This window comes from Oncorhynchus mykiss, chromosome 15 (assembly GCF_013265735.2).
Source record: "Oncorhynchus mykiss isolate Arlee chromosome 15, USDA_OmykA_1.1, whole genome shotgun sequence".
Classification (NCBI taxonomy): domain Eukaryota; kingdom Metazoa; phylum Chordata; class Actinopteri; order Salmoniformes; family Salmonidae; genus Oncorhynchus; species Oncorhynchus mykiss.
The window spans coordinates 72,161,699-72,175,018 of NC_048579.1; the positions used below are offsets into that span (position 1 = coordinate 72,161,699).

At 44.2% G+C, this 13,320-nt stretch overlaps 1 protein-coding gene across 2 annotated transcripts in view; it reads right to left on the bottom strand.

Annotated features, from left to right (window-relative positions):
- Positions 1–962: 962 nt before the first annotated feature.
- LOC110490626 (calcium-independent phospholipase A2-gamma-like) overlaps positions 963–13,320 on the bottom strand; it is a 30,149-nt gene continuing 17,791 nt past the window's right edge. For both annotated transcript variants that reach the window (XM_036945251.1, XM_036945252.1), the window contains 2 exons: positions 6,403–6,598; positions 963–3,302 (listed from right to left, as the gene is read on the bottom strand). In XM_036945251.1, the coding sequence (XP_036801146.1) occupies positions 3,028–3,302; positions 6,403–6,598 (471 nt within the window). In that variant the 3' untranslated portion in view covers positions 963–3,027. The remainder of the gene's footprint in view (positions 3,303–6,402; positions 6,599–13,320) is intronic.

Below are 13,320 nucleotides of genomic sequence, written 5' to 3' on the forward strand. Positions count from 1 at the left end.
TTAGGGTGATACCACACAATCACACACCTAACAACAGTGGTATGGTTAGGGTCCACAGTTAGTGTGATATCACACACCTAACAACAGTGGTATGGTTAGGGTCCACAGTTAGTGTGATACCACACAATCCACTCACACAGGGTAATGATCTAAATAGGGAACACATGCGATCTCAGTCACTTCCCCTCAACCCAACAAGGGTTTTATAGAAAGTCTAAATCTATCATATGATAGAGGATGAATGAGTCACTGCACATGCAAATCAGACCACAATCCAAGAATTGAGGGTTGAAATCCGTGCGTTCAATTAGGACCTCCAACCACAGTGTCATGTTTGGGTTCAAACGTCACACCAAGCTGGGATCACAACAATCTAAAATAATCTTATTCCATCAATGATGCCTGATTCCTCATGTGTTTGGTTCTGGTGACCATTTCAATGGTTCCTCTATGAGGCGATAATGTGTCCTCCGACGTACTGCTATGCAAATGGAACCCTATTCCCTATATAGTGCACTACTTTTGACCAGAGCCTTATGGAACCAGGTCAAAAGTAGTGCACTAAATAGGGTATAGGGTGCCATTTGAGAGACCACCATATAGCGCTGTGTTACGTGGGTAGGGTTGATTGGGGTGATTCTCATTTGACTGGGAGGAGTGAGTGTCGTCATGGAAGGTCAGTTCTCTGAATGAAACAACGTAACAAATCAATTCTGCAATTGGAAAAAACAATGAATCACAGAGGACACTCCACATTCTTCCATGACACCTCTATTATAGACCTCTCTGTGTGTGTGTGTGTGTGTGTGTGTGTGTGTGTGTGCGTGTGCGTGTGCGTGTGCGTGTGGTTTAAGGTCGTAGACTATCACTTCAGCTTTAATAGACATCAGTACAGATCAGATGATCATGTATAATAGTGTAGTTATGAGACACAGCTTCAACAGACAACACAACAACAGAAGCCGGTTTCAACAACACATTTTCATTCTACACCCTCCACCTACAGGGCCGCTGCAGGAGAAAGGAATTAGGTGGTTCAACTTCATTATAAAGCGAATACCATCAACTCTTCAATATTATTCAAAACCACCTATCCAACCATTTACATTTTATCCCTTACAGAGCTCTTAAGATAAGAACAATGTGACAATTTACAAAGTGCATGATTTCATTAGTCTGTGAAAAAAGGCATAATTACATGTTTGATACCATTCTACTTTACATGCCTAGTTCAAGTTTGAAGCATTTAAATGAGGTGACACCAATGTCAGTTACAACATTCATATTTACAGTAATTACATTAGAATGAGTTGCTAATAACAGACCCTGAATCTCTGACATACCAGTACATGTTAAGTAGGTCGTTGTCAAAAACAGCTTCCCTGCAAAACCTGCACTCTTAAATCAAAACAGTAAATGGTAGGCTACGCCTGCCTACCATTCACACCATTATGGCTACGCCTGTTTACCATTCACACCATTATGGCTACGCCTGTCTACCATTCACACCATTATGGCTGTTTACACAGGCAGCCCAATTATTGGCAAAATATCTGATTTTTAGGGGGGCAAAATATTAGAATTGGGCTGCCTGTGTAAACACGGCCTGCCTGCCTGCGTAAACACGGCCTGCCTGCCTGCGTAAACACGGCCTGCCTGCCTGCGTAAACACGGCCTGCCTGCGTAAACACGGCCTGCCTGCCTGCGTAAACACGGCCTGCCTGCCTGCGTAAACACGGCCTGCCTGCCTGCGTAAACACGGCCTGCCTGCCTGCGTAAACACGGCCTGCCTGCCTGCGTAAACACGGCCTGCCTGCCTGCGTAAACACGGCCTGCCTGCCTGCGTAAACACGGCCTGCCTGCCTGCGTGAACACGGCCTGCCTGCCTGCGTGAACACGGCCTGCCTGCCTGCGTGAACACGGCCTGCCTGCGTGAACACGGCCTGCCTGCGTAAACACGGCCTGCCTGCGTAAACACGGCCTGCCTGCCTGCGTGAACACGGCCTGCCTGCGTGAACACGGCCTGCCTGCGTAAACACGGCCTGCCTGTGTAAACACGGCCTGCCTGCGTAAACACGGCCTGCCTGCGTAAACACGGCCTGCCTGCGTAAACACGGCCTGTCTGCGTAAACACGGCCTGCCTGAGTAAACACGGCCTGCCTGAGTAAACACGGCCTGCCTGCGTAAACACGGCCTGCCTGCGTAAACACGGCCTGCCTGCGTAAACACGGCCTGTCTGCGTAAACACGGCCTGTCTGCGTAAACACGGCCTGCCTGCGTAAACACGGCCTGCCTGCGTAAACACGGCCTGCCTGCGTAAACACGGCCTGTCTGCGTAAACACGGCCTGTGTGCTCTCATCACAGTGGCACTTTATTTAGGACCAGTCAAAAGGTTGATTCCTTCAGCCCAACCAGCCAAACCCCTTTCAGAAACACTACAACACATCCTTCTGTACCACCTCTCACAGGTCAAAGGTAACAACATCCTGCCTGAGCAGCAGAAATTCAAATGGACCGCAGTCATATCACATGATCTGCAGTCATATCACATGATCTGCAGTCATATCACATGATCTGCAGTCATATCACATGATCTGCATCAAGAAGATATGGAGTCCAGAGGAGGCTGGTTGGAGGAGCTGTAGGAGGATGGGATCATTGTAATGGCTGGAATGGAATCAATGGAACGGTACCAAACACATCAAACACATGGAAACCACGTTTGACTCAGTTCCATTTATTCCATTCCGACCATTACAATGAGCCTTTCCTCCTATAGATGATTCCACCAGCCTCCACTGATAGTCATATCAAAGCACATGATGTTTATTTTGAGGTCTAAATGAGTTTCTCAGCAGCTACCGCCTGCAGTGCCTTTTGAACTTTAACCTCTGCAGGTCGCTTCCTACAGTTTGGAGATGAAGGGCCCTCATACATGTCAGACCTTTACGGCTCCTATATTATCTTCATAATCAGTCTAAATGAGTGTCTCTCAGCCTGTCTGACCTTTCACCTCTAAACGTCCCCTACAGTTTGGAGATGAAGGGCAAGCCCTCGTACATGTCGGCCTTCAGTTTGCACCATTCAGCCAGCCTCTGGATGGCGCTCTTCTCCAGAGCCAGCACCGACGCTGCCTTGTTCAGTTTGGCTTCGTTCCTCTCCAGGTAGCGAGTTCCTTCCTCCTGCAGGAAGGTCAGCCTCTCCGGGCGGCTCTCGTCCAATGGGATGTCCTCGCTCATGTAGGGGTTGAAACGGAAGTAGGTGTTGGGTGGAAGGAGGGCGTCCAGCATGATGTGGACCTCTGACGGAGAGAGAAGAGGTGAGAGAGGTTAGGTCATGTTGCTGGAGTACAGTTAAATCATTGTACAGTGCCTTGCGAAAGTATTCGGCCCCCTTGAACTTTGCGACCTTTTGCCACATTTCAGGCTTCAAACATAAAGATATAAAACTGTATTTTTTTGTGAAGAATCAACAACAAGTGGGACACAATCATGAAGTGGAACGACACTTATTGGATATTTCAAACTTTTTTAACAAATCAAAAACTGAAAAATAGGGCGTGCAAAATTATTCAGCCCCTTTACTTTCAGTGCAGCAAACTCTCTCCAGCAGTGAGGATCTCTGAATGATCCAATGTTGACCTAAATGACTAATGATGATAAATACACTCCACCTGTGTGTAATCAAGTCTCCGTATAAATGCACCTGCACTGTGATAGTCTCAGAGGTCCGTTAAAAGCGCAGAGAGCATCATGAAGAACAAGGAACACACCAGGCAGGTCCGAGATACTGTTGTGAAGAAGTTTAAAGCCGGATTTGGATACAAAAAGATTTCCCAAGCTTTAAACATCCCAAGGAGCACTGTGCAAGCGATAATATTGAAATGGAAGGAGTATCAGACCACTGCAAATCTACCAAGACCTGGCCGTCCCTCTAAACTTTCAGCTCATACAAGGAGAAGACTGATCAGAGATGCAGCCAAGAGGCCCATGATCACTCTGGATGAACTGCAGAGATCTACAGCTGAGGTGGGAGACTCTGTCCATAGGACAACAATCAGTCGTATATTGCACAAATCTGGCCTTTATGGAAGAGTGGCAAGAAGAAAGCCATTTCTTAAAGATATCCATAAAAAGTGTCGTTTAAAGTTTGCCACAAGCCACCTGGGAGACACACCAAACATGTGGAAGAAGGTGCTCTGGTCAGATGAAACCAAAATTGAACTTTTTGGCAACAATGCAAAACGTTATGTTTGGCGTAAAAGCAACACAGCTCATAACCCTGAACACACCATCCCCACTGTCAAACATGGTGGTGGCAGCATCATGGTTTGGGCCTGCTTTTCTTCAGCAGGGACAGGGAAGATGGTTAAAATTTGTCTTCCAACAAGACAATGATCCAAAACATAAAGCAAAATCTACAATGGAATGGTTCAAAAATAAACATATCCAGGTGTTAGAATGGCCAAGTCAAAGTCCAGACCTGAATCCAATCAAGAATCTGTGGAAAGAACTGAAAACTGCTGTTCACAAATGCTCTCCATCCAACCTCACTGAGCTCGAGCTGTTTTGCAAGGAGGAATGGGAAAAAAATTCAGTCTCTCGATGTGCAAAACTGAGAGAGACATACCCCAAGCGACTTACAGCTGTAATCGCAGCAAAAGGTGGCGCTACAAAGTATTAACTTAAGGGGGCTGAATAATTTTGTACGCCCAATTTTTCAGTTTTTGATTTGTTAAAAAAGTTTGAAATATCCAATAAATGTCGTTCCACTTCACGATTGTGTCCCACTTGTTGTTGATTCTTCACAAAAAAATACAGTTTTATATCTTTATGTTTGAAGCCTGAAATGTGGCAAAAGGTCGCAAAGTTCAAGGGGGCCGAATACTTTCGCATGGCACTGTATATCTTGATAGCTATCATGTTGTTAGTGTAGCTAGCTTAGAGGAAGCAGCTGTCTGGGAGAAGGAGAGAACAAGACGTGGACTTCTGATGAGGGACACAAAGTTAGTCCATATGTGACTGATTTATTATGACTTCCTGCTTTATAGAGATCCACCCGCACACACTGACTAAACATCACTCAGACCATCTACACAGGTAGGAATCAAGTTGTTCATAGTGCCATCACCCGCACACACTGACTAAACATCACTCAGACCATCTACACAGGTAGGAATCAGAGAGAGGGAGTACTGGGGAGCTGATGAATGAGAGGAATCAGAGAGAGGTCAAGCACTGGGGAGCTGATGAATGAGAGGAATCAGAGAGAGGTCAAGCACTGGGGAGCTGATGAATGAGAGGAATCAGAGAGAGGTCAAGCACTGGGGAGCTGATGAATGAGAGGAATCAGAGAGAGGTCAAGTACTGGGGAGCTGATGAATGAGAGGAATCAGAGAGAGGTAAAGCACTGGGGAGCTGATGAATGAGAGGAATCAGAGAGAGGTCAAGCACTGGGGAGCTGATGAACTTGATGTTCTGAGCTGTGTTGGTCAAAAGGAAATCATTGAAGGAGTGACTGAAATACAGCATGAGGCAAAACAATGGTCTTCCAACTACCTACTGGGACTACATGCAGCGAATGAGTCTCTTAATGAGATGCACAGAAAACAATGGTCTTCCAACTACCTACAGGGACTACATGCAGCGAATGAGTCACTTAATGAGATGCACAGAAAACAATGGTCTTCCAACTACCTACAGGGACTACATGCAGCGAATGAGTCACTTAATGAGATGCACAGAAAACAATGGTCTTCCAACTACCTACAGGGACTACATGCAGCGAATGAGTCTCTTAATGAGATGCACAGAAAACAATGGTCTTCCAACTACCTACAGGGACTACATGCAGCGAATGAGTCTCTTAATGAGATGCACAGAAAACAATGGTCTTCCAACTACCTACAGGGACTACATGCAGCGAATGAGTCACTTAATGAGATTCACAGAAAACAATGGTCCTCCAACTACCTACAGGGACTACATGCAGCGAATGAGTCACTTAATGAGATGCACAGAAAACAATGGTCCTCCAACTACCTACAGGGACTACATGCAGCGAATGAGTCACTTAATGAGATTCACAGAAAACAATGGTCCTCCAACTACCTACAGGGACTACATGCAGCGAATGAGTCTCTTAATGAGATGCACAGAAAACAATGGTCTTCCAACTACCTACAGGGACTACATGCAGCGTCTGTTTTAGTGAAGCACATGTCTCTGACCGACTGGCTGGCTGACTGACTGGCTGACTGACTGACTGACTGGCTGGCTGGCTGACAGCCTTTAATCTGATGTTAGAAATAACCTAATGTGGTTTCATCCCTGTCAAAGGACAGACACACACCAACTACACACAGTACACCACACACACTCCATGGTCCCTTGGTGACCCACCCTCTGTGTCGGTGGCACTGCTGATGACGTTGGTGATCTTGGCTTTGAGACTGGTGGAGGTGGTATTGTTCTTGTTGACGGTCTCATAGCGACCTGTACCCAGGGAGACAACACACTGCACTGGGGTGTTGGGCCACAGCAGCTTACACTCATGGATGGCCAACGCTGTGGGGTTGTTGATGAGGAGACCACCATCCTGGAAACACACAGAGACAATCTGACTTTAGAAAAATACCACAAGGATTTTAGACGGACCGGTATGTTGTTAAAATGTTTACATATTTGTGCTTTACTCATCTCATATGTATATACTGTCTTTTAGTCAATGCCACTCCGACATGGCTCGTCCTAATATTTATATATTCCTTAATTCCATTATTTTACTTTTAGGTTTGTGTTTATTGTTAGATATTACTGCACTATTGGAGCTAGAAACACACGCATTTTGCTACACCTGCAATAACATTGCTAATGTGACCAATAGAATTTGATTTGATTTAATGTCTGCTTTCTTATCTTGTATGTATAAAGGTACATGACATTAAGCTTGGTAAATGTCTAATAATATTGAGGTAGAACACAGTAAATCACCATGTCCTATAGTACATAATGTCTGAGGTAGAACACAGTAAATCACCATGTCCTAGTACATAATGTCTGAGGTAGAACACAGTAAATCACCATGTCCTAGTACATAATGCCTGAGGTAGAACACAGTAAATCACCATGTCCTAGTACATAATGCCTGAGGTAGAACACAGTAAATCACCACCATGTCCTAGTACATAATGTCTGAGGTAGAACACAGTAAATCACCACCATGTCCTAGTACATAATGTCTGAGGTAGAACACAGTAAATCACCACCATGTCCTAGTACATAATGTCTGAGGTAGAACACAGTAAATCACCACCATGTCCTAGTACATAATGTCTGAGGTAGAACACAGTAAATCACCATGCCCTAGTACATAATGTCTGAGGTAGAACACAGTAAATCACCATGTCCTAGTACATAATGTCTGAGGTAGAACACAGTAAATCACCATGCCCTAGTACATAATGTCTGAGGTAGAACACAGTAAATCACCATGTCCTAGTACATAATGTCTGAGGTAGAACACAGTAAATCACCACCATGTCCTAGTACATAATGCCTGAGGTAGAACACAGTAAATTATCACCATGTCCTAGTACATAATGTCTGAGGTAGAACACAGTAAATCACCACCATGTCCTAGTACATAATGTCTGAGGTAGAACACAGTAAATCACCATGTCCTAGTACATAATGTCTGAGGTAGAACACAGTAAATAACCATGTCCTAGTACATAATGTCTGAGGTAGAACACAGTAAATCACCACCATGTCCTAGTACATAATGCCTGAGGTAGAACACAGTAAATCACTATATCCTAGTACATAATGCCTGAGGTAGAAAACAGTAAATCACCATGTCCTAGTACATAATGTCTGAGGTAGAACACAGTAAATCACCACCATGTCCTAGTACATAATGTCTGAGGTAGAACACAGTAAATCACCACCATGTCCTAGTACATAATGTCTGAGGTAGAACACAGTAAATCACCACCATGTCCTAGTACATAATGTCTGAGGTAGAACACAGTAAATCACCACCATGTCCTAGTACATAATGTCTGAGGTAGAACACAGTAAATCACCATGTCCTAGTACATAATGTCTGAGGTAGAACACAGTAAATCACCATGCCCTAGTACATAATGTCTGAGGTAGAACACAGTAAATCACCATGTCCTAGTACATAATGTCTGAGGTAGAACACAGTAAATAACCATGTCCTAGTACATAATGTCTGAGGTAGAACACAGTAAATCATCACCATGTCCTAGTACATAATGTCTAAGGTAGAACACAGTAAATAACCATGTCCTAGTACATAATGTCTGAGGTAAAACACAGTAAATAACCATGTCCTAGTACATAATGTCTAAGGTAGAACACAGTAAATCACCACCATGCCCTAGTACATAATGTCTGAGGTAGAACACAGTAAATCACCATGTCCTAGTACATAATGCCTGAGGTAGAACACAGTAAATCACCATGTCCTAGTACATAATGCCTGAGGTAGAACACAGTAAATCACCACCATGTCCTAGTACATAATGTCTGAGGTAGAACACAGTAAATCACCATGTCCTAGTACATAATGTCTGAGGTAGAACACAGTAAATCACCACCATGTCCTAGTACATAATGTCTGAGGTAGAACACAGTAAATCACCACCATGTCCTAGTACATAATGTCTGAGGTAGAACACAGTAAATCACCACCATGTCCTAGTACATAATGCCTGAGGTAGAACACAGTAAATCACTATATCCTAGTACATAATGCCTGAGGTAGAAAACAGTAAATCACCATGTCCTAGTACATAATGTCTGAGGTAGAACATAGTAAATCATCACCATGTCCTAGTACATAATGTCTGAGGTAGAACACAGTAAATCACCACCATGTCCTATAGTACATAATGTCTGAGGTAGAACACAGTAAATCACCACCATGTCCTAGTACATAATGTCTGAGGTAGAACACAGTAAATCACCACCATGTCCTAGTACATAATGTCTGAGGTAGAACACAGTAAATCACCACCATGTCCTATAGTACATAATGTCTGAGGTAGAACACAGTAAATCACCACCATGTCCTAGTACATAATGTCTGAGGTAGAACACAGTAAATCACCACCATGTCCTATAGTACATAATGTCTGAGGTAGAACACAGTAAATCACCACCATGTCCTAGTACATAATGTCTGAGGTAGAACACAGTAAATCACCACCATGTCCTAGTACATAATGTCTGAGGTAGAACACAGTAAATCACCATGTCAGTGCTGCTCTGTATCTAAACACCAGGCCCTGATCAATGCTGCTCTGTATCTAAACACCAGGCCCTGATCAATACTGCTCTGCATCTAAACACCAGGCCCTGATCAATGCTGCTCTGTATCTAAACACCAGGCCCTGATCAATACTGCTCTGTATCTAAACACCAGGCCCTGATCAATGCTGCTCTGCATATAAACACCAGGCCCTGATCAATGCTGCTCTGCATCTAAACACCAGGCCCTGATCAATGCTGCTCTGTATCTAAACACCAGGCCCTGATCAATACTGCTCTGTATCTAAACACCAGGCCCTGATCAATACTGCTCTGTATCTAAACACCAGGCCCTGATCAATGCTGCTCTGTATCTAAACACCAGGCCCTGATCACTACTGCTCTGTATCTAAACACCAGGCCCTGATCACTACTGCTCTGTATCTAAACACCAGGCCCTGATCAATGCTGCTCTGTATCTAAACACCAGGCCCTGATCAATGCTGCTCTGTATCTAAACACCAGGCCCTGATCAATACTGCTCTGTATCTAAACACCAGGCCCTGATCAATACTGCTCTGTATCTAAACACCAGGCCCTGATCACTACTGCTCTGTATCTAAACACCAGGCCCTGATCAATACTGCTCTGTATCTAAACACCAGGCCCTGATCAATACTGCTCTGTATCTAAACACCAGGCCCTGATCAATACTGCTCTGTATCTAAACACCAGGCCCTGATCAATGCTGCTCTGTATCTAAACACCAGGCCCTGATCAATACTGCTCTGTATCTAAACACCAGGCCCTGATCAATACTGCTCTGCATCTAAACACCAGGCCCTGATCAATACTGCTCTGTATCTAAACACCAGGCCCTGATCAATGCTGCTCTGTATCTAAACACCAGGCCCTGATCAATACTGCTCTGTATCTAAACACCAGGCCCTGATCAATACTGCTCTGTATCTAAACACCAGGCCCTGATCAATACTGCTCTGCATCTAAACACCAGGCCCTGATCAATACTGCTCTGTATCTAAACACCAGGCCCTGATCAATGCTGCTCTGTATCTAAACACCAGGCCCTGATCAATACTGCTCTGTATCTAAACACCAGGCCCTGATCAATACTGCTCTGTATCTAAACACCAGGCATGTTTAAGCTTCCTGACCTGGGACTACGAGGCTGTTCTACTGGCCCACCAAGCTTGTGGAAACACGTCCCTATCAACCCCTCCAGGGCTGGTGAGGAGTGGTACACAGTCTAATACATCCCAGAGATGAATAGACCAGACCAGAGTCTGCTTGCCTGTAGTGTGATAGTGGTCTGAATAACAAGGAGTTAAACGTATGGTAGAAATGTCTTTCTGACCAGCCCAACAAAAGGGAAACAGTGTATTACCCATACAGGGTAGGATAGCTCAATTACCTCAATGTTGTACAATCACCTCAACAGAGTCGGTGCTCCACAGTAGAAAGAGGCTTTGATACGGTGCAATTAATTATTCAAGTCTCATTTCCAGAAGCAGTTGTGAATGTCAGCGGCTGCAGACAGACAAGATTGGCCAGACACAGAGGGTAAGTAAGGGCTCTCTCTCTCTCACACACACACACACACACTTACTTGAGAGTATGTGCTCCAGACACTAGCTGAGCAGTGACCTCGTCTTGGCAAAGCCAGGTTTAGTCTTTTTAAGTTATGTCTTCCCTCTCTCCCTCTTAGCTACCCTCTCCAAGTCCACTTACTCTTGGACTTCATCCACTAAGTCTGCGTCCAAAATGGCACCCTATTTCCTATATAGTGCACTACTTCTGAGAGCCCTATGGGCCCTGGTAATAAGTAATGCACTACGTAGGGAATAGGGTGTAGTTTGGAACGCACACTGGGTGAAGGGTTTTCTAACTGGGCTGTTTGGATAGGATTAAACTGCTAAAACAATGATCTACTCATGGTGAACTGTGGGAGAGAGTGTGGCTCACAATAAGGCCTTGACCCCTGCTGACTGCAGGTCAAAGGTCGTTTCCACTCTGTGGGGGTCAGAGCTACAACAGCTCTCTGGGCTAAGCCTCTCTCTCAACAACCTCACTGGCTTCTCACTACAGAAACACTGAAGAGAAACAAGACAATGAGTCTCCAGTGTTGCCATGGCGTTATGTTCAGCACTGCCTCTTCTAAAAACACTGAAGAGAAACAAGACAATGAGTCTCCAGTGTTGCCATGGCGTTATGTTCAGCACTGCCTCTTCTAAAAACACTGAAGAGAAACAAGACAATGAGTCTCCAGTGTTGCCATGGCGTTATGTTCAGCACTGCCTCTTCTAAAAACACTGAAGAGAAACAAGACAATGAGTCTCCAGTGTTGCCATGGCGTTATGTTCAGCACTGCCTCTTCTAAAAACTTACATGAAAGTCTCACTATTTGGGCTTTCAAACTAGAGGAAATGTCACAGTCAACAGTGATAGTGAACATATTACAAGACAATTCTCAGTGCTAACTTGTTTTTAATCAGGTGATTATTTTTTTGTTCCTCAGGCTCTTGAGACCTGTTAACCAACAAGCCAACGTGATTCTCCTGCTGTGCATCATCGTGACTAAGCAGAGATTTCATGGCACCTTAATGCATCTGGACACTTCGCTGCAGGCCTCATGATTAAACACTGAACTAGCCAAATAAAACCTTGCCTGGCTGCAATTAAACTGTGACCAGATCACTGGTCTTTATGTTATCATGATGCAGTATGTCCCTGGTACAGTGTGACCAGATCACTGGTCTTTATGTTATCATGATGCAGTATGTCCCTGGTACAGTGTGACCAGATCACTGGTCTTTATGTTATCATGATGCAGTATGTCCCTGGCAAACTAACATGCTGAAGGTAACAAGCTGTGAAGGAAGTTCTGTGGAACCACAGTTCAGTGCCTCTGTCAAAATAACAACCAAGCTTTGTTCTGGTACCTTCTTAGAGTTAGAGGACTCTAGATGGATAAAAACCTGTGTTGGCATGGCCATTGCGGGCTTCCACAATTTTAAAGAAGTCTGGGTGGGACTTCCTATGGGTTAAGGAAGGATCACATTATTCCATCCGGGTCATCAGGAGGGACCAGCGAATTAATTATACCGATGAGCAAACACTAGGTGGGCATACTTTCAGTTTGTTTGCTAAATCATAGATGTAGTAGAAGAAGAAAATGGACTGCTTCAAAATGGAGATGGCCTCGATGGCGCTGCCTGTGCACTCACTGACACCACAATAAAACATATTTAAAGATCTCTATCTATCCATGTGGGAGACAGAGAGAGAGAGACAGACAGAGAGATAAAATATGTTGACAAGGGAGAGCAAACACAGGATGTCTGAATGTCTAGGAAGTTTGAGAGAATGTTGATATTGACTGACTATAGTTCCAGCCACACACTTACAGAGAGAGAACACTATTGGCCCTCCCTGTTTATTTATTTCTTTGTTAGTTATACCTGTTAGTAGAGGTCGACCGATTAATCGGAATGGCCGATTTCAAGTTTTCATAACAATCGGAAATCGGTATTTTTGGGCGCCGATTTGCCGAATTTTTAAAATATATTTTTTTACACCTTTATTTAACTAGACAAGTCAGTTAAGAACACATTCTTATTTTCAATGACGGCCTAGGAATGGTGGGTTAACTGCCTCGTTCAGGGGCAGAAAGACAGATTTTCACCTTGTCAGCTCGGGGAATCCAATCTTGCAACCTTACAGTTAACTAGTCCAACGCAATAACGACCTGCCTCTCTCTCGTTGCACTCCACAAGGAGACTGTTACGCAAATGCAGTAAGCCAAGGTAAGTTGCTAGCTAGCATTAAACTTATTTTATAAAAAACAATCAATCATAATCACTAGTTAACTACACATGGTTGATGATATTACTAGATATTATTTAGCTTGTCCTGTGTTGCATATAATCTGACTGAGCATACAAGCATACAAGTATCTGACTGAGCGGTGGTAGGCAGAAGCAGGCGGGTAAACATTCATTCAAACAGCACTTTCGTGCGTTT